This window comes from Phyllobates terribilis, unplaced genomic scaffold, assembly GCF_046119375.1.
Source record: "Phyllobates terribilis strain yellow unplaced genomic scaffold, ASM4611937v1 Scaffold_5__5_contigs__length_657084704, whole genome shotgun sequence".
In the NCBI taxonomy this organism is placed as follows: Eukaryota; Metazoa; Chordata; class Amphibia; order Anura; family Dendrobatidae; genus Phyllobates; species Phyllobates terribilis.
This window is the reverse complement of record NW_027362765.1, coordinates 429,402,249-429,422,705: the sequence shown is the minus strand read 5'-3', so window position 1 is coordinate 429,422,705 and position 20,457 is coordinate 429,402,249. Positions and strand designations below refer to the sequence as shown.

At 46.1% G+C, this 20,457-nt stretch overlaps 1 protein-coding gene across 1 annotated transcript in view; it reads right to left on the bottom strand.

The window, feature by feature from the left end:
• Positions 1 to 12,009: 12,009 nt before the first annotated feature.
• The window catches only part of PDE6C (phosphodiesterase 6C), an 86,741-nt gene continuing 78,293 nt past the window's right edge, over positions 12,010 to 20,457 (bottom strand). The window contains exon 22 of the mRNA XM_073681362.1: positions 12,010 to 12,857. Within this exon, the coding sequence (XP_073537463.1) occupies positions 12,802 to 12,857 (56 nt within the window). The 3' untranslated portion in view covers positions 12,010 to 12,801. The remainder of the gene's footprint in view (positions 12,858 to 20,457) is intronic.

Here is a 20,457-nt window from a genome sequence, read left to right as displayed (position 1 = left end):
AGAAGATTCGGTCAGTCCACGAATATGTGTAAGTGATCTAGTGGTGGCTATGAATCTGGTTGTAAAATGCCTGCTCCTACGGAGTTTCCCCTTACAGACTCAACAGCTAGAGTCTCTCCTCCTTGATACCAGATACTTGGTTTTCACACCGTTGAGGCTTTGAACAATTAAACAAGTACCTAAGTAGATGTAGCATTAAAGAGAGTATCCCCATTTGAAGGATATATGACATATCTGCATGATGCAGTAGGTGTGCAGACTGGAAACCAACCCTCAGTAACTCCCAAACTCTTCAGCGGAGAGGAAACCCCCAGCTTTCCATTGAAGCCATTGCCGTTGGCAAGATTGGCAAACGGGTCAATAGGTCAGAGTCCAATTTTAGATGCCCACCTATCGGGAATTTATGCTTAACAGACATATCATATATACTTCAAATGGAAATGCCCTTTTATTGACCATTAACCCCTTCGCAACCCTGGGATTTTCCGTTTTTGCATTTTCGTTTTTTGCTCCCCTTGTTGCCAGAGCCATAGCGTTTTTATTTTTTGGTCAATATGGCCATGTGAGGGTTTATTTTTTGCTGCATGAGTTGTACTTTTGAACGACATTACTGGTTTTACCATATCGTGTACGGGAAAACGGGAAAAAAATTCCAGGTGCGGTGAAATTGCAAAAAAAAGTGCAATACCACAGATTTTTTTTTTTTTATTTTATTTACCACGTTCACTGAATTCTAAAACTGACCTGCCATTATGATTCTCCAGGTCATTACGAGTTTGTAGACACCAAACATGTATAGGTTTTTTTATATTTAAATGGTGAAAAAAATTCCAAAGATTGCTATAAAAAAAAAAAAAATAGCGCCATTTTCCAAGACCCGTAGCGTCTCCATTTTTCGGGATCTGGGGCCGGGTGAGGGCTTATTTTTTGCGCACCGAGCTGAAGTTTTTATTGATACCATTTTGGGGTAGATCCGATGTTTTGATCGCCCGTTATTGTATTTTATTGCAATATTGCGGCGACCAAAAAACGTAATTCTGGCGTTTAGAATTTTTTTCTTGTTACGCCGTTTACCAATCAGATTAATTCTTTTTTTATATTGATAGATCGGGCGATTCTGAACACGGCGATACCAAATATGTGTATGTGGGGTTTTCTTTTTATTATTTTATTTTGAATGGGGCGAAAGGGGGGTGATTTAAACTTTTATATTTTTTTTATATTTTTAAAAACATTGCATGGGAGACTAGAAGCAGCACTTGTCTGATCGCCTCTGCTACATAGAGGTGATCAGCTGATCACCTCTATGTAGCAGAAATGGTCCTGTGCTATGAGCGCCGACCACTAAGTGGCGCTCATAGCGATCAGCTCATGACAACCACTGGAGTCTGCTGCAGACCCAGGGTTGTCATGCCCACGCATCGGTGACCCGCGATCACGTGACGGGGTCACCGATGGGCAGGGTAAGTGACGCAGTCCGATTGAATTAGGACCAACGCAATGTTTTATTCTTTAGCTGTGGAGCTACAGGTCCTACAATACCATCATCAACGCCAAAGCATAAGTAGGCAAAACTAGAAAAGTTTTAGATAATATACTGCAAAGTAAAAATGTTTTCAAAAATAGAAGTGTAAATAGTTCAAAGTGAATGAACAAAGGGGAAATCTAAATCAAAACAATATGTGGTGTGGCTGCTTTTTGCCTTCAAATCAGCTTCAATTCTTCTAGGTACACTTCCACAAAGACAGGGATTTTATTTATTTATATAGTAGTAAGTTGTATGAATTACTAAATACTGTATATCAAACAGGTGATAATGATCATTATTTTCATATATAGGTTGAAAAACAGTCATTAGCTGAAATGGAAACCGCTGTATAAGAGGCTTAAAACTAGGTGAGGAACAACCAAATTCTGCTATCAAGATGAGGTTGTGGAAGACTGTTTCATGTCAAAGATCATACACTATGACTAGACTGAGCACAGCAGCAAGACACAAGGTAATTATAATACATCAGCAAGGTTGTCTCCCAAGCACAGATTTCAAAGTAGACGGGTTTCAAGATGTCGTGTTCTAGTTCTTTTGAACAAGCACTAAGAAATGGGCAACATTGAGGACCAGTAGTTGGCCAAGTGCAGCAGATAGAAGACACATCGTGCTTCCCTTTGAAATCAGAAGATGTCCAGCAATACCATCAGCTCAGAACTGGGTTTAACCATTGGGACTCAGATACACCCATCTACTGTTTGGAGAAGTCTGATCAGAAATGGTCTTTATGGAAGTATTGCAAGTAAAAACCATACCTTCGATGTGAAAACAAAGCCAAGTGACTTGACTGTGGAAGAAAACATAGGGTGCAGAAAAATTTCAGCAAGTGCTCTGGACTGATGAGTCTAAATGTAAAATATTTGTTTGTGACATACAGTTGTTTGTTCGCCTAAAGGGCTGAAGAGTGGTACTATAATGTCTGTCTGCAGGTAACAGTGAAGCATGGTGGAGGGTCTTTACAAGTTGGGGGCTACATTACAGCAAATGGATTTAGGAATTTGATCAGGATTAATAGTGTCCTCAATGCTGAGAAATGCAGACAGATAATTATCCATCCTACAATACTATCAGGGAGGCGTCTGATTGGCTCCAAATTTATTTTGCAGCTGGAAAACCACCCCAAACATACAGCTAAAGTAATTAAAGAAGCATTCCCAAGGCATTTTATATTTGCTAAACTGTTTGAATACATGTGTTTTGTATGGTAAGTGCAATATAATTCCAATTGCCGTCTTCCCCGGTTCTCAGCACCTCTCCGGTCCTCTTCTCACATGACTTAAATTCTGACTCGCCGGATCATGCTGGTGTTTGTGACCCAGAGGTTGCTTATCCCAATGGAAGTCTATGCAACATCAGAAAAAGGATCCATAGATTTACATTGAAAAGACGATTTCTGATGGACACATAAACCCCCTTGTGATCAGGCAAGTTAGAATTTCAGTCATGTGAGTGAGAAGAGGACCGGCGCAGCGCTGGAAATGGGGAATACAGCGATCGGTATTTTATTGCACTTAAATTACACAACATATGTATTTATACATTTAGGAATTAACAAACAATCTTTGGGAATGCATCTTTAAGAACTATCTTTAGCGTAAACAAGAAAAAGGAGTCCTGGAAATGATGATATGGCCTCTCAAAGCTCTGATCTCAACATCATTGACTGATTTGCGCAAGCCTACATCCACAGAGGATCTGTGGTTAGTTTTCCAAGATGTTTAGAACAACCTCCCTGCCAAGTTCCTTCAAAAACTGTGTACAAGAGCCTAGAAGAATTTACGCGGATTTGAAGGAAAAGGACGGTCACACCAAATATTTGGTTCATGTAGATTTCTCTTTTGCGCATTTACTATGCATTTTATTCATTAATAAAAATGAACTATTAACACTTTTTTTTTTGCAGTGTCTTTTTCCACACCTGCCTATAACTTTTGCATATAGGACAAGCTACCACAAAAGATTAAAAAAAATAAAATGAAATGGGGATTTATTCCTTAGTAGCAATGCAACTATGTACTCCACCAGATGGGGATGTGTTCAGGATAGTGCAATTCTCAGTTAAGGAACGTCCATCTCTAAGGAGAATTTGAGGTTAATTCTTTTGCATCTTGAAAGCCCTGTTAAAAGCCAAATCCAATATACAACAAGCAGCTTATGTTTATGTAACTCGTCTTCTTCAGCTCTCGCACTGCCTGGTTCCTTCAGGTGGAAGGCTGAGACATGGAAATAACATTTATTGCATTCCCTTAAATTAAGTTGCAGTGTACTGTAAATATTTATAGGAAGGGATATGAGATGGATTACGAGATTTCATGCACTCCGTGTCGTAAATGTTAAGAGGAATGTTGTCTGCCAGCTTGTACTGACTAGCACATGAATAGTCCTTGTGTTTATTTGTGTATCCAGATAGATATTAGATATGGGAGAGAGAAGTGAGATAGATATGAGAGAGAGAGAGCGAAAGATGGATATGGGATATAAGATACAAAGTTCCCAATTCATAACGTGTATGGTTTTTTATAAGTGACTTTTCTTTTTTGTCTTTTGACATTCGTTTTTGCTCTACCTTTTTCATACAAGTGCACACTGGTTGATGAATTTTGCGCAAAATCAAAGATGCAATTTTTTTTGTCACCTTTTTTGCGCCTTTTTAGAGCAAAAAGCCACATGATTGTTTAAAATATTGAATGTTTTCAACTGTACAAAAGTAAAATTTCGATTTTGTATTCCAGGAGGGGTCTGGAGTACAATTGCTGGAAATTTTTTGCAACATTTTGATAAGTCTCATGATAAATTAGGTTATAACATCGGGATAAGGAAAATCTGAACCACTTAGTTTTATCTTTTTTGTTTGACAAAGTGAAGTTGACTTATAAAAAAGAAACAAACTAAATAAGGAATAAGGCACAAACGTAAAAGTCAGTATTGAAACTATTTTTGCACCAGGAAAAAGGTGCAAAGACTGATGAATCGTAGACAAAGATGGGCATGAGACACAGAGTGTGAGGGATGGTCACGAGGAACAGAGAGCGAGAGATGGCCAGGAGGCACAGAGAAAGAGATGGCCAGGAGGCACAGAGAGAGCTAGAGACGGTCAGGAGTCACAGGGAGTGAGAGATGGCCAGGAGGCACCGAGAGAGCGAGACATGGTCATGAACAGAGAGCGAGAGATGGACAGGAGGCACAGAGAGAGCGAGAGATGGTCAGGAGTCACAAGGAGTGAGAGATGGCCAGGAGGCACAGAGAGAGCAAGGGCGGCCAGGAGGCACAGAGAGAGCGAGAGATGGTCAGGAGTCACAAGGAGTGAGAGATGGCCAGGAGGCACAGAGAGAGCAAGGGCGGCCAGGAGGCACAGAGAGAGCGAGAGACGGCCAGGAGTCACAGGGAGTGAGAGATGGCCAGGAGTCACCGGGAGTGAGAGATGGTCAGGAGGCACAGAGAGAGCGAGAGATGGTCAGGAGTCACAGGGAGCGAGAGATGGCCAGGAGGCACAGAGAGAGCAAGGGCAGCCAGGAGGCACAGAGTGAGAGCGAGAGGTGGTCAGGAGTCACCGGGAGTGAGAGATGGTCAGGAGTCACCGGGAGTGAGAGATGGCCAGGAGGCACAGAGAGAGCGAGAGGCGACCAGGAGGCACAGAGTGAGAGCGAGAGATGGCCAGGAGGCACAGAGTGAGAGCGAGAGATGGCCAGGAGGCACAGAGTGAGAGCGAGAGATGGCCAGGAGGCACAGAGTGAGAGCGAGAGATGGCCAGGAGGCACAGAGTGAGAGCGAGAGATTGCCAGGAGGCACAGAGTGAGAGCGAGAGATGGCCAGGAGGCACAGAGTGAGAGCGAGAGATGGCCAGGAGGCACAGAGTGAGAGCGAGAGATGGCCAGGAGGCACAGAGTGAGAGCGAGAGATGGCCAGGAGGCACAGAGTGAGAGAGAGAGATGGCCAGGAGGCAGAGAGAGAGATGGCCAGGAGACAGAGAGTGAGAGAGAGAGATGGCCAGAAGGCAGAGAGTGAGAGAGAGAGATGGCCAGGAGGCACGGAGTGAGAGCGAGAGATGGCCAGGAGGCACAGAGTGAGAGCGAGAGATGGCCAGGAGGCACAGAGTGAGAGCGAGAGATGGCCAGGAGGCACAGAGTGAGAGCGAGAGATGGCCAGGAGGCACAGAGTGAGAGCGAGAGATGGCCAGGAGGCACAGAGTGAGAGCGAGAGATGGCCAGGAGGCACAGAGTGAGAGCGAGAGATGGCCAGGAGGCACAGAGTGAGAGCGAGAGATTGCCAGGAGGCACAGAGTGAGAGCGAGAGATGGCCAGGAGGCACAGAGTGAGAGCGAGAGATGGCCAGGAGGCACAGAGTGAGAGCGAGAGATGGCCAGGAGGCACAGAGTGAGAGCGAGAGATGGCCAGGAGGCACAGAGTGAGAGAGAGAGATGGCCAGGAGGCAGAGAGAGAGATGGCCAGGAGACAGAGAGTGAGAGAGAGAGATGGCCAGAAGGCAGAGAGTGAGAGAGAGAGATGGCCAGGAGGCACAGAGTGAGAGAGAGAGATGGCCAAGAGGCACAGAGTGAGAGCGAGAGATGGTCAGGAGTCACCGGGAGTGAGAGAAGGCCAGGAGGCACAGAGAGAGCGAGAGGTGGCCAGGAGGCACAGAGTGAGCGAGAGATGGCCAAGAGGCACAGAGAGAGCGAGAGACGGCCAGGAGGCACAGAGTGAGAGATGGCCAGGAGGCCCAGAGTGAGAGCGAGAGATGGCCAGGAGGCCCAGAGTGAGAGCGAGAGATGGCCAGGAGGCCCAGAGTGAGAGCGAGAGATGGCCAGGAGGCCCAGAGTGAGAGCGAGAGATGGCCAGGAGGCCCAGAGTGAGAGCGAGAGATGGCCAGGAGGCACAGAGTGAGAGCGAGAGATGGCCAGGAGGCACAGAGTGAGAGCGAGAGATGGCCAGGAGGCACAGAGTGAGAGCGAGAGATGGCCAGGAGGCACAGAGTGAGAGCGAGAGATGGCTAGGAGGCACAGAGTGAGAGCGAGAGATGGCCAGGAGGCACAGAGTGAGAGCGAGAGATGGCCAGGAGGCACAGAGTGAGAGCGAGAGATGGCCAGGAGGCACAGAGTGAGAGCGAGAGATGGCCAGGAGGCACAGAGTGAGAGCGAGAGATGGCCAGGAGGCACAGAGTGAGAGCGAGAGATGGCCAGGAGGCACAGAGTGAGAGCGAGAGACGGCCAGGAGGCACAGAGTGAGAGCGAGAGATGGCCAGGAGGCACAGAGTGAGAGCGAGTGACGGCCAGGAGACACAGAGTGAGAGCGAGAGACGGCCAGGAGGCACAGAGTGAGAGCGAGAGACGGCCAGGAGGCACAGAGTGAGAGCGAGAGACGGCCAGGAGGCACAGAGTGAGAGCGAGAGACGGCCAGGAGGCACAGAGTGAGAGCGAGAGACGGCCAGGAGGCACAGAGTGAGAGCGAGAGACGGCCAGGAGGCACAGAGTGAGAGCGAGAGACGGCCAGGAGGCACAGAGTGAGAGCGAGAGACGGCCAGGAGGCACAGAGTGAGAGCGAGAGACGGCCAGGAGGCACAGAGTGAGAGCGAGAGATGGCCAGGAGGCACAGAGTGAGAGCGAGTGACGGCCAGGAGACACAGAGTGAGAGCGAGAGACGGCCAGGAGGCACAGAGTGAGAGCGAGAGACGGCCAGGAGGCACAGAGAGAGCGAGAGGCGGCCAGGAGGAACAGAGAGAGCGAGAGGAGGCACAGAGAGAGCGAGAGGCGGCCAGGAGGCACAGAGAGTGCGAGAGGCGGCCAGGAGGCACAGAGAGAGCGAGAGGCGGCCAGGAGGCACAGAGAGAGCGAGAGGCGGCCAGGAGGCACAGAGAGATGGAAAGGAGACAGTGAGTGAGCGATGGATACGAATGCAAGGGGATCAAGATATTAAATAGAAGATAGAGGTAGATATCAGATACAGAGAGCTATATAAATTAAAAGGAAAGGGCGCGATGGATGAGAACAAAAGGGAGCTATACATATAAGATGAGGAGGGAAAGAAATGAGAGATCAAAGGCAGATTTATATGTGAGAGGATGGCTAGAGAGCTGAGAGAGTTACATATAAAATGTAGTAGAGAGAGATGAGATAAATATTTAAATAGATATGAGAGGGAGAGATGAAAGACGGATATGAAAAAAAGAAAATGAGACCGAGATGAATTGGATATGAGAGATGGATAAGAGAGATGAGAATTTCATATATAGATAACTGAGATATTGAAGGGTTGGATAACAGACAGCAAAAGAGAGCACTGAGTATGAGAGACAGAGAGATGGATTTGAGAGCAAGAGATTTGAGGGAAATATGAGAAGGAGATATAGGTGAATATGAGAGAAAGATGAGAATTAAAAAGATGGTTTTGATGAAAAGAGATTGGAAAAGCAGAGAGACAGATAAAAGGGAAAAAAAACAACAAGACTCCAAATAGATAGCGAAAATGATGGAAACTTTATTCAGCCATATATACAATGTTTCAGCTAAGACGGTTGTGGTTTCCAAAGCAAATGAGAACCCCTACTGCTGTGGGATCCTACCTTCTCACTATATACCCCTGAGGAAATTCAATATAATTTTTATAACATTTTGATACAGGGTACTAATACGGCTGGAGATGTTTGGCGAGAGATCCTGTAGCAGATCGATTTCCCATTGCCGAGGTCTTATTTTTTAATTAAATTCACGACTAAACCCTCCACACTTGTGATCGATGGTGCAGGCGTGAGATGTGAGACCTGCACAGGATGGCATTACTCAACGCTGGCACCTTCTTCCGACTCCTAGGGGAAGGAGTGGGCAGGGGTTGAGTGCTGAAGGCGTTGGAATGCTCAGAAAGCACTTGTATCCTCATTTGCATTCGTATGGTTGCCAACTACTGGATCCTCCCAACTTAATGAATTTTAGATCCCAATTGAAATAAGAACAATAGATACTCCCCTCCCTCTGCGCCGCCATTCCAGCAATGTTCCCAGAGGGAGACAACCTTGTTGTGTCATGTGCCTACTGCACTTTGGGTGCGGCCTTTGCTATTTCTTCAGAGCTGAAGTCCGCCCTGACAATCATTGGCTGCAGCGGGCATGTGACAAGGCGTCATGTCACCGCCTGGAACTACTGGAGGCGAGTATCCAATGTGTTTAGTTTAGTTGGTCTCCCGAATTGATTCAGCTGGTGTCCAGTAGTGTAAAACCCCTTTAAGATTGAAAGATTGTTTTATCAACAATGGCAAGTCGGTCTGAGACATAAAGGTATTTAAGTCCACTACTGCGCTGTTATTAGTTAAAGGGATTATCCACCTTTGGAGATAATTTTTTTCCTACTTACAGTGCCTACAAGTAGTATTCAACCCCCTGCAGATTTAGCTGGTTGACACATGCGGAATTAACTTGGCATTGTGACATTTGTACTGTAGATCAGCCTGGAAGTGGGAAATGCCCTGCAGCAAATTTTTTTTTTTTTTTTTTTTTTAAAAAACGTTAAAAGTTAATTCAGAGTGTCATTTATTATTCAACCCCTCAAACCACAAGAATTCTGTTTGGTCCCCCTAAAGTATTAAGAAGTAGTTCAGGCACCAAGAATAATGAGCTTCACATGTGTGGATTAAAGATCTCTTTTGCCAGCCTTTTCTGACTATTTAAGACCCTCCCCAAACTTGTGAACAGCACTCAGACATGGTCAACATGGGAAAGACAAAGGAGCATTCCAAGGCCATCAGAGACAAGATCGTGGAGGGTCACAAGGCTGGCAAGGGGTACAAAACCCTTTCCAAGGAGTTGGGCCTACCTGTCTCCACTGTTAGGAGCATCATCCGTAAGTGGAAGGCTTATGGAACTACTGTTAGCCTTCCACGGCCTGGACAGCCTTTGAAAGTGTCCTCCCGTGCCGAGGCCAGGCTTGTCCGAAGAGTCAAGGCTAACCCAAGGACAACAAGGAAGGAGCTCCGGGAAGATCTCATGGCAGTGGGGACATTGGTTTCAGTCAATACCATAAGTAACGTACTCCACCGCAATGGTCTCCGTTCCAGACGAGCCCGTAAGGTACCTTTACTTTCAAAGCGTCATGTCAAGGCTCGTCTACAGTTTGCTCATGATCACTTGGAGGACTCTGAGACAGACTTGTTCAAGGTTCTATGGTCTGATGAGACCAAGATCGAGATCTTTGGTGCCAACCACACACGTGACGTTTGGAGACTGGATGGCACTGCATACGACCCCAAGAATACCATCCCTACAGTTAAGCATGCTGGTGGCAGCATCATGCTGTGGGGCTGTTTCTCAGCCAAAGGGCCTGGCCATCTGTTCCGCATCCATGGGAAGATGGATAGCACGGCCTACCTGGAGATTTTGGCCAAGAACCTCCGCTCCTCCATCAAGGATCTTAAGATGGGTCGTAATTTCATCTTCCAACAAGACAACGACCAAAAGCACACAGCCAAGAAAACCAAGGCCTGGTTCAAGAGGGAAAAAGTCAAGGTGTTGGAGTGGCCTAGTCAGTCTCCTGACCTTAACCCAATTGAAAACTTGTGGAAGGAGCTCAAGAATAAAGTCCACATGAGACACCCAAAGAACCTAGATAACTTGGAGAAGATCTGCATGGAGGAGTGGGCCAAGATAACTCCACAGACCTGTGCCGGCCTGATCAGGTCTTATAAAAGACGATTATTAGCTGTAATTGCAAACAAGGGTTATTCCACAAAATATTAAACATAGGGGTTGTATAATAATTGACCCACACTTTTATGTTTAAAATTTAATAAAATTCAACTGAGCAACATAACTTTTTGGTTTGTAAGATTTATGCTTCTGTTCATAAAACCTAATCTCGTTTGCAGTTTGAAGGCTCTAACTTATTTGCATCTTATCAAACCAGCTAAATCTGCAGGGGGTTGAATACTACTTGTAGGCACTGTATATGCAATTGGGGCTGAAAATGTTTTTTTGTAATTGGGTTTCATTAAAAATGTCCTACTTTCATCACAGTCTGCACAGTTCTCCTGTCGAAACAATGGCTGCTGGTGGAGGAAAATGTGACCAGTCCTGTCTATCAGCCTCCTCCAATAGAAAAGCAGCTTTCTCATGTGAGGTTTTCTATTGGAGGAGACTGATGCACAGGACTGGTCACATGCTCCTCCACCAGCAGCTGTGCAGAAGGAGAACCTGGAGTACCTGTATAATAGTAATTGCCTACTTATCATGTCCCTAACACATCTGATAAAATAAAAATAACGTAACCAACCCCATTACCTCATTCTGCAGCCAGCAATAGACAGTGTAATACAGCGGCTATAAGGGGCAAAATGTTTAATGAAACCCAATTGCAAAAATGATTTGCATCCCAAATTTCATGTATTCAAAGAAGCACTCCCATCAAAATTATTATCCTCTTCATATGTGGCAGTCATCATATTAATGTACATAGCACTGTGCACTTACAATTGCTCATTTTGTCTTTCCACCTAGCTAATTGTTCTCTTCTCCATTAGGTCTATGACAGCACGTGATTAAAAAACTGACTAGCTGAATCCTGCTAAGATCTATGTAGAAACAGGAGGTCAGTTTTCCCCTGTATGAGTCGTAAGTCACTGCAAAAGTCCCAGGCAGGGGGAGGAGGGAGCAACTGGGTCAGGAGTTGAAGAGGGGAATGATAAATTCAGGGACGAGATACTTCCTGTTTCTATATAGAGAAAAGAGAAGAATTAACTGGGCAGAAAGGCAAAATGAGCAATTGTAAGTACACAGTGCTATATAATATGATGATTGCAATAAATAAAGAGGATAAAAACTTTGATGGCAGGAGGAGTGCTTCTTTAAGCAAGGAAAAAAAATGTCCACAAAGATGGACAACCCCTTTAAAGGATTTGTGCCAAGTTATGAAGATGAGCCTTTTCCTATGTATGGAAGATAACTTCTTGGGCGCTGGAGTCCGACTGCTGGGACACCCACCGATCCCAAAAATGGGGCTTTAAAGAGTCCCATCTGATTGGAGCATAGATGACCATAGACAATGAATAAAGCGGAGATGTACATGCGCGACCTAAGCTCCATTCATTTCAGGCTCTTCAGAGCCCCATTCTCTGGTTCGGTGGTGGTCCAGCAGTTGAACATCTGGTGATCAGGAAGTTATTCCCTTTATTGTGGATAGAGAATAAATTCCCTACTTGACACAAATCCTGTAAGTAGGGAGAAATCTGATGAGCCCTTCAAAAACACTACACTTATTACCTAACCATAGCTTTTATATAAAGACAAGTCTATGGCTTCCTCTAAATACATGGTGCGAGGAGTAGTAGAAAAACATCAAACTAACCCACAGGCTTTAAATGCAGATTTTTATTTATTTTTCAATAATCAATAAGTATTTTTGCGAGAACAAAATTGAGGTAAAAACAGGTGAAAGTAAAAACCTAGCGATCCCTTTAAAGGTTGTCCCTATATACTTAAGGCCAACATTTAATGGGGTTTTTCCACTCCTATAAGTGGTAGAATATATCGCTAGGATATGTCATCACTTCCTGGCCGGTGGAGGTCATCACTTCCTGGCCGGTGGAGGTCTGAGTGATGAAATTTCCTCCGATCCTTAGAATGAAGGAGAGCTGCATTGCTAATTAAGGAGGTCGTACAGGAGTGGATAAAAGGGTCCACTTTTTTGTTTCACAAACTGCCACCTGTATGCAAAAGTTTGTCCAATAAAAGCATGGCACTGAGAACTAAAAGTAGACCTTTTTTTTTTTCCAATCCTATTCCACCCCTTAAATCTATGCGGTTCCTTCCCAGATTTTCCTGTGTAGCGCCATCTAACCACTGTGCTGGGAATTGTAACACGCCACTTTCAATGGAGCTGTGTTGCACTACCCTGCATAGCCCCTTCCCTGCGAGTCTGATGCCAGAGGGGGTCCAACTGTGGATTATTCCCCTCTAGCCATTAAGATTAGCATGCTCATCCGGCCAACGGTTCTTTAGTGTGTGTGGCCATTAATGTGCTGCTAGACTCACTGCTATGGCAGAACGTTTTGTGTTTTTTTTATTTATATATTACAAAATGGTTTATTATTCAGCACCCTAAGAACACAACTTCAGTAAATCCTTCTGAAGTCACCAGGGTTTTAATAGCAGTTGACACCCAATACATAGAAATAGATTCCTCACGACTATGCTAAATTCTAATCCCAGTCACCCTCCCGTCTGGGGACGTTGTAGTGTTGCTCTCAGTCTCTTAGGGTCCTTTTTGGTGTCTTTTTCTACAAAACTGTACATGTTTTTGATTTGTTTGGTCCGTTCTCTTCGCCATTTGTCTCTAATAAAAAAAAGAAAGAGGAATGTTAAAAGCAGGGAAAGGGTTCAGGTTGCCCCCTGTGGTTACAGATTTCTGAACGTACTGTATGTTTTTCTATAAATCATTTTTAACACTCCTTCCCTTCTGGCAATTTCTGCATTTTTGTCTTGACAGAACATTTAATGCGCACAAGTCTCACAATTTATCATCACATGACAATAAATATACAATGATGGATGTATTTTGGTGCCAATTTTTGAGTACAAAACTGCCTTATTCTGACTTCAAAGTAATTTGATAGAATCCAGATTATTTGATAGCCTAGTTTCAAATGGTCCCAGTGTCTTCCTTGCTCTTCACTGCCTGCTGTCCAGCATAATCCATCTCTAGACAGATTGCAGGAAGCGGAAACGAAGCTTTGTCTCTCTGCTCCTGCTCTCCTGCCTCTCTGCTCTTGCTCTCCTGTCTCTCTGCTCTTGCTCTCCTGTCTCTCTGCTCCTGCTCTCCTGTCTCTCTGCTCCTGCTCTCCTGTCTCTCTGCTCCTGCTCTCCTGTCTCTGCTCTTGCTCTCCTGTCTCTCTGCTCCTGCTCTCCTGCCTCTCTGCTCTTGCTCTCCTGTCTCTCTGCTCTTGCTCTCCTGTCTCTCTGCTCCTGCTCTCCTGTCTCTCTGCTCCTGCTCTCCTGTCTCTCTGCTCCTGCTCTCCTGTCTCTGCTCTTGCTCTCCTGTCTCTCTGCTCCTGCTCTCCTGCCTCTCTGCTCTTGCTCTCCTGTCTCTCTGCTCTTGCTCTCCTGTCTCTGTTCTTGCTCTCCTGTCTCTCTGCTCTTGCTCTCCTGTCTCTCTGCTCTTGCTCTCCTGTCTCTCTGCTCTTGCTCTCCTGTCTCTCTGCTCTTGCTCTCCTGTCTCTTTGCTCCTGCGCTTCTGTCTCTCTGCTCCTGCTCTCCTGTGTCTCTGCTCCTGCTCTCCTGTGTCTCTGCTTCTGTCTCTCTGCTCCTGCTCTCCTGTCTCTCTGCTCCTGCTCTCCTGTCTCTCTGCTCCTGCTCTCCTGTCTCTCTACTCCTTCTCTCCTGTCTCTCTGCTCTTGCTCTCCTGTCTCTCTGCTCTTGCTCTCCTGTCTCTCTGCTCTTGCTCTCCTGTCTCTCTGCTCTTGCTCTCCTGTCTCTCTGCTCTTGCTCTCCTGTCTCTCTGCTCCTGCTCTCCTGTCTCTCTGCTCCTGCTCTCCTGTCTCTCTACTCCTTCTCTCCTGTCTCTCTGCTCTTGCTCTCCTGTCTCTCTGATCTTGCTCTCCTGTCTCTCTGCTCTTGCTCTCCTGTCTCTCTGCTCTTGCTCTCCTGTCTCTCTGCTCTTGCTCTCCTGTCTCTCTGCTCTTGCTCTCCTGTCTCTCTGCTCTTGCTCTCCTGTCTCTCTGCTCTTGCTCTCCTGTCTCTCTGCTCCTGCTCTCCTGTCTCTGCTCCTGCTCTCCTGTCTCTCTGCTCCTGTTCTCCTGTCTCTCTGCTCCTGTTCTCCTGTCTCTCTGCTCCTGTTCTCCTGTTTCTCTGCTCCTTCTCTCCTGTCTCTCTGCTCCTCTCTCTGCTCATGCTCTCCTCTCTCTCTGCTCATGCTCTCCTCTCTCTCTGTTCATGCTCTCCTCTCTCTCTGTTCATGCTCTCCCCTCTCTCTGTTCATACTCTCCTGTCTCTGTTCATGCTCTCCTGTCTCTCTGCTCCTGCTCTCCTGTCTCTCTGCTCCTTCTCTCTGCTCCTGTCTTCCTGTCTCTCTGCTCCTGTCTTCCTGTCTCTCTGCTCCTGTCTCTCTGCTCCTGTCTTCCTGTCTCTCTGCTCCTGTCTTCCTGTCTCTCTGCTCCTTTCTTCCTGTCTCTCTGCTCCTGTCTTCCTGTCTCTCTGCTCCTGTCTTCCTGTCTCTCTGCTCCTGTCTTCTTGTCTCTCTGCTCCTGTCCTCCTGTCTCTCTGCTCCTGCTCTCCTGTCTCTCTGCTCCTGCTCTCCTGTCTCTCTGCTCCTGCTCTCCTGTCTCTCTGCTCCTGCTCTCCTGTCTCTCTGCTCCTGCTCTCCTGTCTCTCTGCTCCTGCTCTCCTGTCTCTCTGCTCCTGCTCTCCTGTCTCTCTGCTCCTGCTCTCCTGTCTCTCTGCTCCTGCTCTCCTGTCTCCCTGCTCCTGCTCTCCTGTCCTCTTGCCTCTCTGCTCCTGCTGTCCTGTCTATGCTCCTGTTCTGCTGTCTCTGCTCCAGCTCTCTGCTTCTGCTCTCCTGTCCTCCTGTCTCTCTGCTCCTGTTCTCCTATCTCTCTGCTCTTGTTCTCCTGTCTCTCTGCTTCTGCTCTCCTGTCTCTCTGCTCTTGTTCTCCTGTCTCTCTGCTTCTGCTCTCCTGTCTCTCATCTCCTGCTCTCCTGTCCTCTTGCCTCTCTGCTCCTGCTGTCCTGTCTCTCTGCTCCTGTTCTCCTATCTCTGCTCCAGCTCTCTGCTCCTGCTCTCCTGTCTCTCTGCTCCTGCTCTCCTGTCTCTCTGCTCCTGCTCTCCTGTCTCTCTGCTCCTGCTCTCCTGTCTCTCTGCTCCTGCTTTCCTCTCTCTCTGCTCCTGTCTCTCTGCTCCTTCTCTCCTGTCTCTCAGCCCCTTCTCTCCTGCTTCTCTGCTCCTGTCACTCTGCTCCTGCTCTCCTGTCACTCTGCTCCTGCTCTCCTGTCACTCTGCTCCTGCTCTCCTGTCACTCTGCTCCTGCTCTCCTGTCACTCTGCTCCTGCTCTCCTGTCACTCTGCTCCTGCTCTCCTGTCACTCTGCTCCTGCTCTCCTGTCACTCTGCTTTTGCTCTCCTGTCACTCTGCTCCTGCTCTCCTGTCACTCTGCTCCTGCTCTCCTGTCACTCTGCTCCTGCTCTCCTGTCTCTCTGCTCCTGCTCTCCTGTCTCTCTGCTCCTGCTCTCCTGTATCTCTGCTCCTGCTCTCCTGTATCTCTGCTCCTCCTCTCCTCTCTCTCTGCTCCTGCTGTCCTCTCTCTCTGCTCCTCTCTCTCTGCTCATGCTCTTCTCTCTCTCTGCTCCTGTCTCTTTGCTCCTGCTCTCCTGTCTCTCTGCTCCTGCTCTCCTGTCTCTCTGCTCCTGCTGTCCTGTCTCTGCTCCTGCTCCTTCTCTCTTATCTCTCTGCTCCTGCTCTCCTGTCTCTCTGCTCCTGCCTCTCTGCTGCTGCTTCCCTGTCTGTCATACAGCATACAGCCATACAAGAGAGGTGTAGTTTTAGTTCAGTCAGGCAAGTCATTGCACAGTGCTCCCTGGAAAGTGAAAGAAAGGAAGCTCCAGCACATATAATGGGGGCAGAATGCAGATATAGAGGAGCCACCCCCACTCAAAAATTATAGATGGCATGTTACAGCGCATGAAAATCTGAACAGTTGTTGGACTTAGACTATGATGCATGTACCAGTCTAATATCTTAGTGCTCTTCAAAGGGAATTTTTCAGCAGGTTTTTGATAATCTAAGGGCAGCATGATGCAAGGACTGAGACCCTAATTCCAGTAATGTGTCACTTACTGGGCTGCATGTTGTAGACACATCACTGTTTTATCAGTTTGGAGATTAGGACTAGTGGTCATGTTCCATGTAGTCCTCTTGCTCTGTGTAATCCCACCCTCACTACTGTATCAGCTTTCTGCCTATGCACAGTGTACACAAAAAGCTGCCAATCAGTGGTGTGGGCGGGGTTATACGGAGATCAGCTTTCAGAAAACTGCTAGATTTGCAGCAGAGAAAACAAGGATTTTATCAAAACTGCAGCAAGCAGCCCAGTAAGTGACACATCCCTTCATCAGTGTCTCTGTCCATACAACATGCTGCACTCAGATTACATAGCTTAACCTTGGTGACAGATTTTTCTTAACTTTGTCATGCTGAGTGCACTAAGCAAAAAAGGCCTTTTTACATGGGTCAATTAATGTTCCTGATCATTTTCTGGTTGACTGCATCTTTTATGGGAACCTAAAAACCATAGCTGTCTGGGATGCTTGTTACAATTTAATGGCCAAACCCAGGCTTCAACTGCAGTCATCATGTTCTGAGGTTTGCATTTAGGGTTTAAATGAAGATTTGAAGTCCATTTTTATTGTCACATTTAAAAGGAGTCAAACGACTGTTCAAACCAAGAGCAGGAGTTTAGTGCACCCTTGGTGTGGTCGAGCTGTTCATTCCACCTTCTCTCCTTATTTTGCATCCATCTCCACCTCCTCGCCCTTGATTGACAGCTCTGTCTTTACGGGAGCCAGAGAAGGGTGCAGATAGATGGAAAAAACAAGTACTTGGAATGTTGCGCTAAATGTTTAACCACACCAAGGGTGCACCTTGCTCCTGTGCTTGGTTTGAACAGTTATTTTCTGTTAAAAGACGTCCTTCCATTCGTTTTTCATGATATTTGATTGGCCAATGTTTACTGTGTATTCTCTGCCAAAAGAATAGTCTGCTAAGGTTGACATGACCCAGCTAGCTTGACAAAGTCCTAAAAAGAAAAACTTGTATGTTGAAAATATTTTTTCATAACTATTTGGCCACCAGAGGGAACCGAAAATGCACTTTGTGTGCTGATATAAGACCTATGCAAAACAAAATTAGAAAATACACTGAAAATACAAAACTGCTCGTCCTGATTTGTAGCATATCCAGACACTGTGGCACTTCCAGCAAATGTATAAAATAGTAGGCTCGTGCTGGACATGCATCAAGTATATCAGCATTTTGTAAAAGGGCCGCATGCTTTTCTCACAATGAACGCCATTTTGGCCTCTAAAAGCGATAGACAATGTAAAACTGGTGGAGAAAGGTTGAACTTGATGGACTTGTGTCTTTTTCAACTTGGGTAACTATGTATTCAAAACTTTTATTTATGACTTTGTGTTATTTTTCTGTACATCTACTGAGAAGAAACAGAGCTGAACATGTCTGGAATGTGGGATAACGATCCTGGTGTCAGTGTCTGCTCTTTCACCTCTTTTTCTATGACTGTAGAGAAGCACTGGATGTAAAAAATCCTAAAATAACTTTATGCGATTAGCTACATAGACATTGCAGGGATTATTTATGCATCTCAGACTATTTAATATCCAGTATCGAACCCATGTAAATCCATGACCGGGAACCTGTCAAAGTGGATAAATCTATTTACCTGCAGATATAGGGTTAATCTGCAGATAAATATCATTAGAAAGGTGGCCGGCTGCCATACTGTAAGCATGGCTCATGGGAGAAAACAAACTATTCTTCCCAGGAGCCGCCAGATTTCAGTCATCACTCACAGCACTGTGAGCTGCGGCTATGACCACGCCCTGGCACTTTGACTGACAGCCGGCTCGGCAGTGTTTAAGTACTGTGGCCGGGCACCTTTCTAATGCTATTTACCTACAGATTGACCCTACATCTTCAGGTAAATAGCGTTATCTGACATGAAAGGTTCCCTTTAAATCAGTAGGAAAATATTAAATGGGTGGTACAGGACTAGCATATTGATGACCATTTAGGTCATTAATATCAGATCGGTGAGAGTTCAACACCCGCCACCCCCATTGATCAGTTGTTATTTTCTCCGGTGTTGGCAGCCGCATGTAAACAGTGTAGCAAGTCACAACAGCCGGCTCCGTACATTGTTTAGTGGCCACTTGCAGACCAGCTCCTGGAGCCACTCTGTTCTGGATTCATATATTGGTTACATCAAGCCCTTTAAAAGGGAATCTGTCAGGTCATTTTTGTATACCTTACTAATAGTATCCTGAAATAGGGCTCGGGCAGCCCTTTCAGGATTTGTAACTTTTATTGATGTACGTTACCTTGTTGTGTTGCTGCAAGTCCCTGAAAATGTATTGTTGTGCGCCGGCTAGTCAAATGTATGTTAATGCCAAATGAATATTCACCCCTTCCCCCACCCATAATCCTGCCCACCTGTCTTCCGGTGTCACTGATTCGGTCAGACTGCCGTATGTCCGAGGATCACATCGCAATCCTCGGACTGGCCGTCTGCCTGATCATGACAGCTGCAAAGAAATACAAGCTGTCACACTCAGGTGAGGAGAGCGGCCGGCCAGTCCGAGGATTGCGATGCGATCCTCGGGCGAGTAATACGGCCGTCTAGCGGCCCCCAATCAGTGACACCAGCGCAGAGAGGTGCGTGTCTTAATGGGCGGGGTAAGAGGTAAATATTTATTTTGCATTTACGTACACTTGACTAGCCGGCATGAGACAATAAATTTTCAGGGGCTGTCAGCAACACAACGGGGTAACGTACAACAATAAAAGTTACATATCCTGAATTGGCTGCCGAAGCCCTATTTCAGGATACTATTAGTAGGGTACACAAAAATGGCCTGACAGATTCCCTTTAAACACTTTACAACAAGTGCAGCTTTTTTTCACTCTTTTAGTGCATTTGTTTTGGTCATTGGCTTATTTTTACAAACGTAACATGCTTACCAACTTTGGAAGTAATACTTCTAGATACAGTATTAGCATTTGTAAAAATTGAAATAGAGTGAATAGAGAGAGGCTATGTTCACACATTGCATTTTTTTATGCAAATTTTCAGCTGTTTTTTACAGTACCAGCAAAGTCTGAGATTTCAGAAATCTCATGCACAAGAGAGCAGAAAGAAATCCATCAAAATCGCAACGTTTGAACATAGCCTAAAAGTTCCAGCCACCCACCTGGAATAAGTAGATCCTACTGGACGTTGCACGGTCAGTAATAAACTATGGGAGTCAACCTGCATAATAAGGAAACAATAATTTCTGGGTGCTGGGAGCACGGACTGCGTGAACCGTGGAGGTCAGATGGCGAGGGTACCTAATCAATGATGGGTAAGTTGACAGCTCTGTATCATGAGCAGTCTTCTAATAGATGTGCTGGAAACATCCGAGACCTCCGTAATCTAGAAGCAATGTTGACCATTCGGTAGAATGTGGATGTGTGGGGTGGGAGATGCGTCAGTGTTTTTACTCTTATCAGTCACCTGATCACATACAACAAACACAATTGATCACCCGCACTTTGGACTTTGAATCCCTTTGATGAGATCACTTGTTATTTAGACCATGACCTGATTTCATGCTGTCCATTATCTAACCAAGCAGAACCGATTGCACAGCCTAATGGTGGCACATCTGGGCTCCGGGCTATTAAATTACCCATCCGAGGTAATGAAGCTCACCATATAAGACCACATCATTTTTCTCAATCCTAGGAGCGACTGCTGACATCACGTCGTCAGAGCAGCAGCTTCTCTTCCGCTCTGCTCTGTTGATGGGGCGTGACTGCCGATGTCATGATGACTGACAGGCGGCTCCCTGCTGCCTAACTGCGGGGAGCCAGCTGTTAATCAGGATGACACCAGTAGTCTAGCCCCATCAACAGAGCACCCCATAAGAAGAGCTGCTCAGTTGACGTGGAGCAGCTGAATCATCGGCAGGAGCGGTCAGTGACTACTCTGAGTTGGCACTGGATACAACAGGCAGGTAGTTAGCAACTACCTGCCTGTTAGTTTTTGGCTTATAGTAAGAAAAAATAATATAGTCCTGGATGACCCCTTTAAATGTAAACCTAGTGATCGCTGCCCAGCTGATATTGCTAGTGGACGCTGTAGACTGCCGCACATTTCCATTATAGT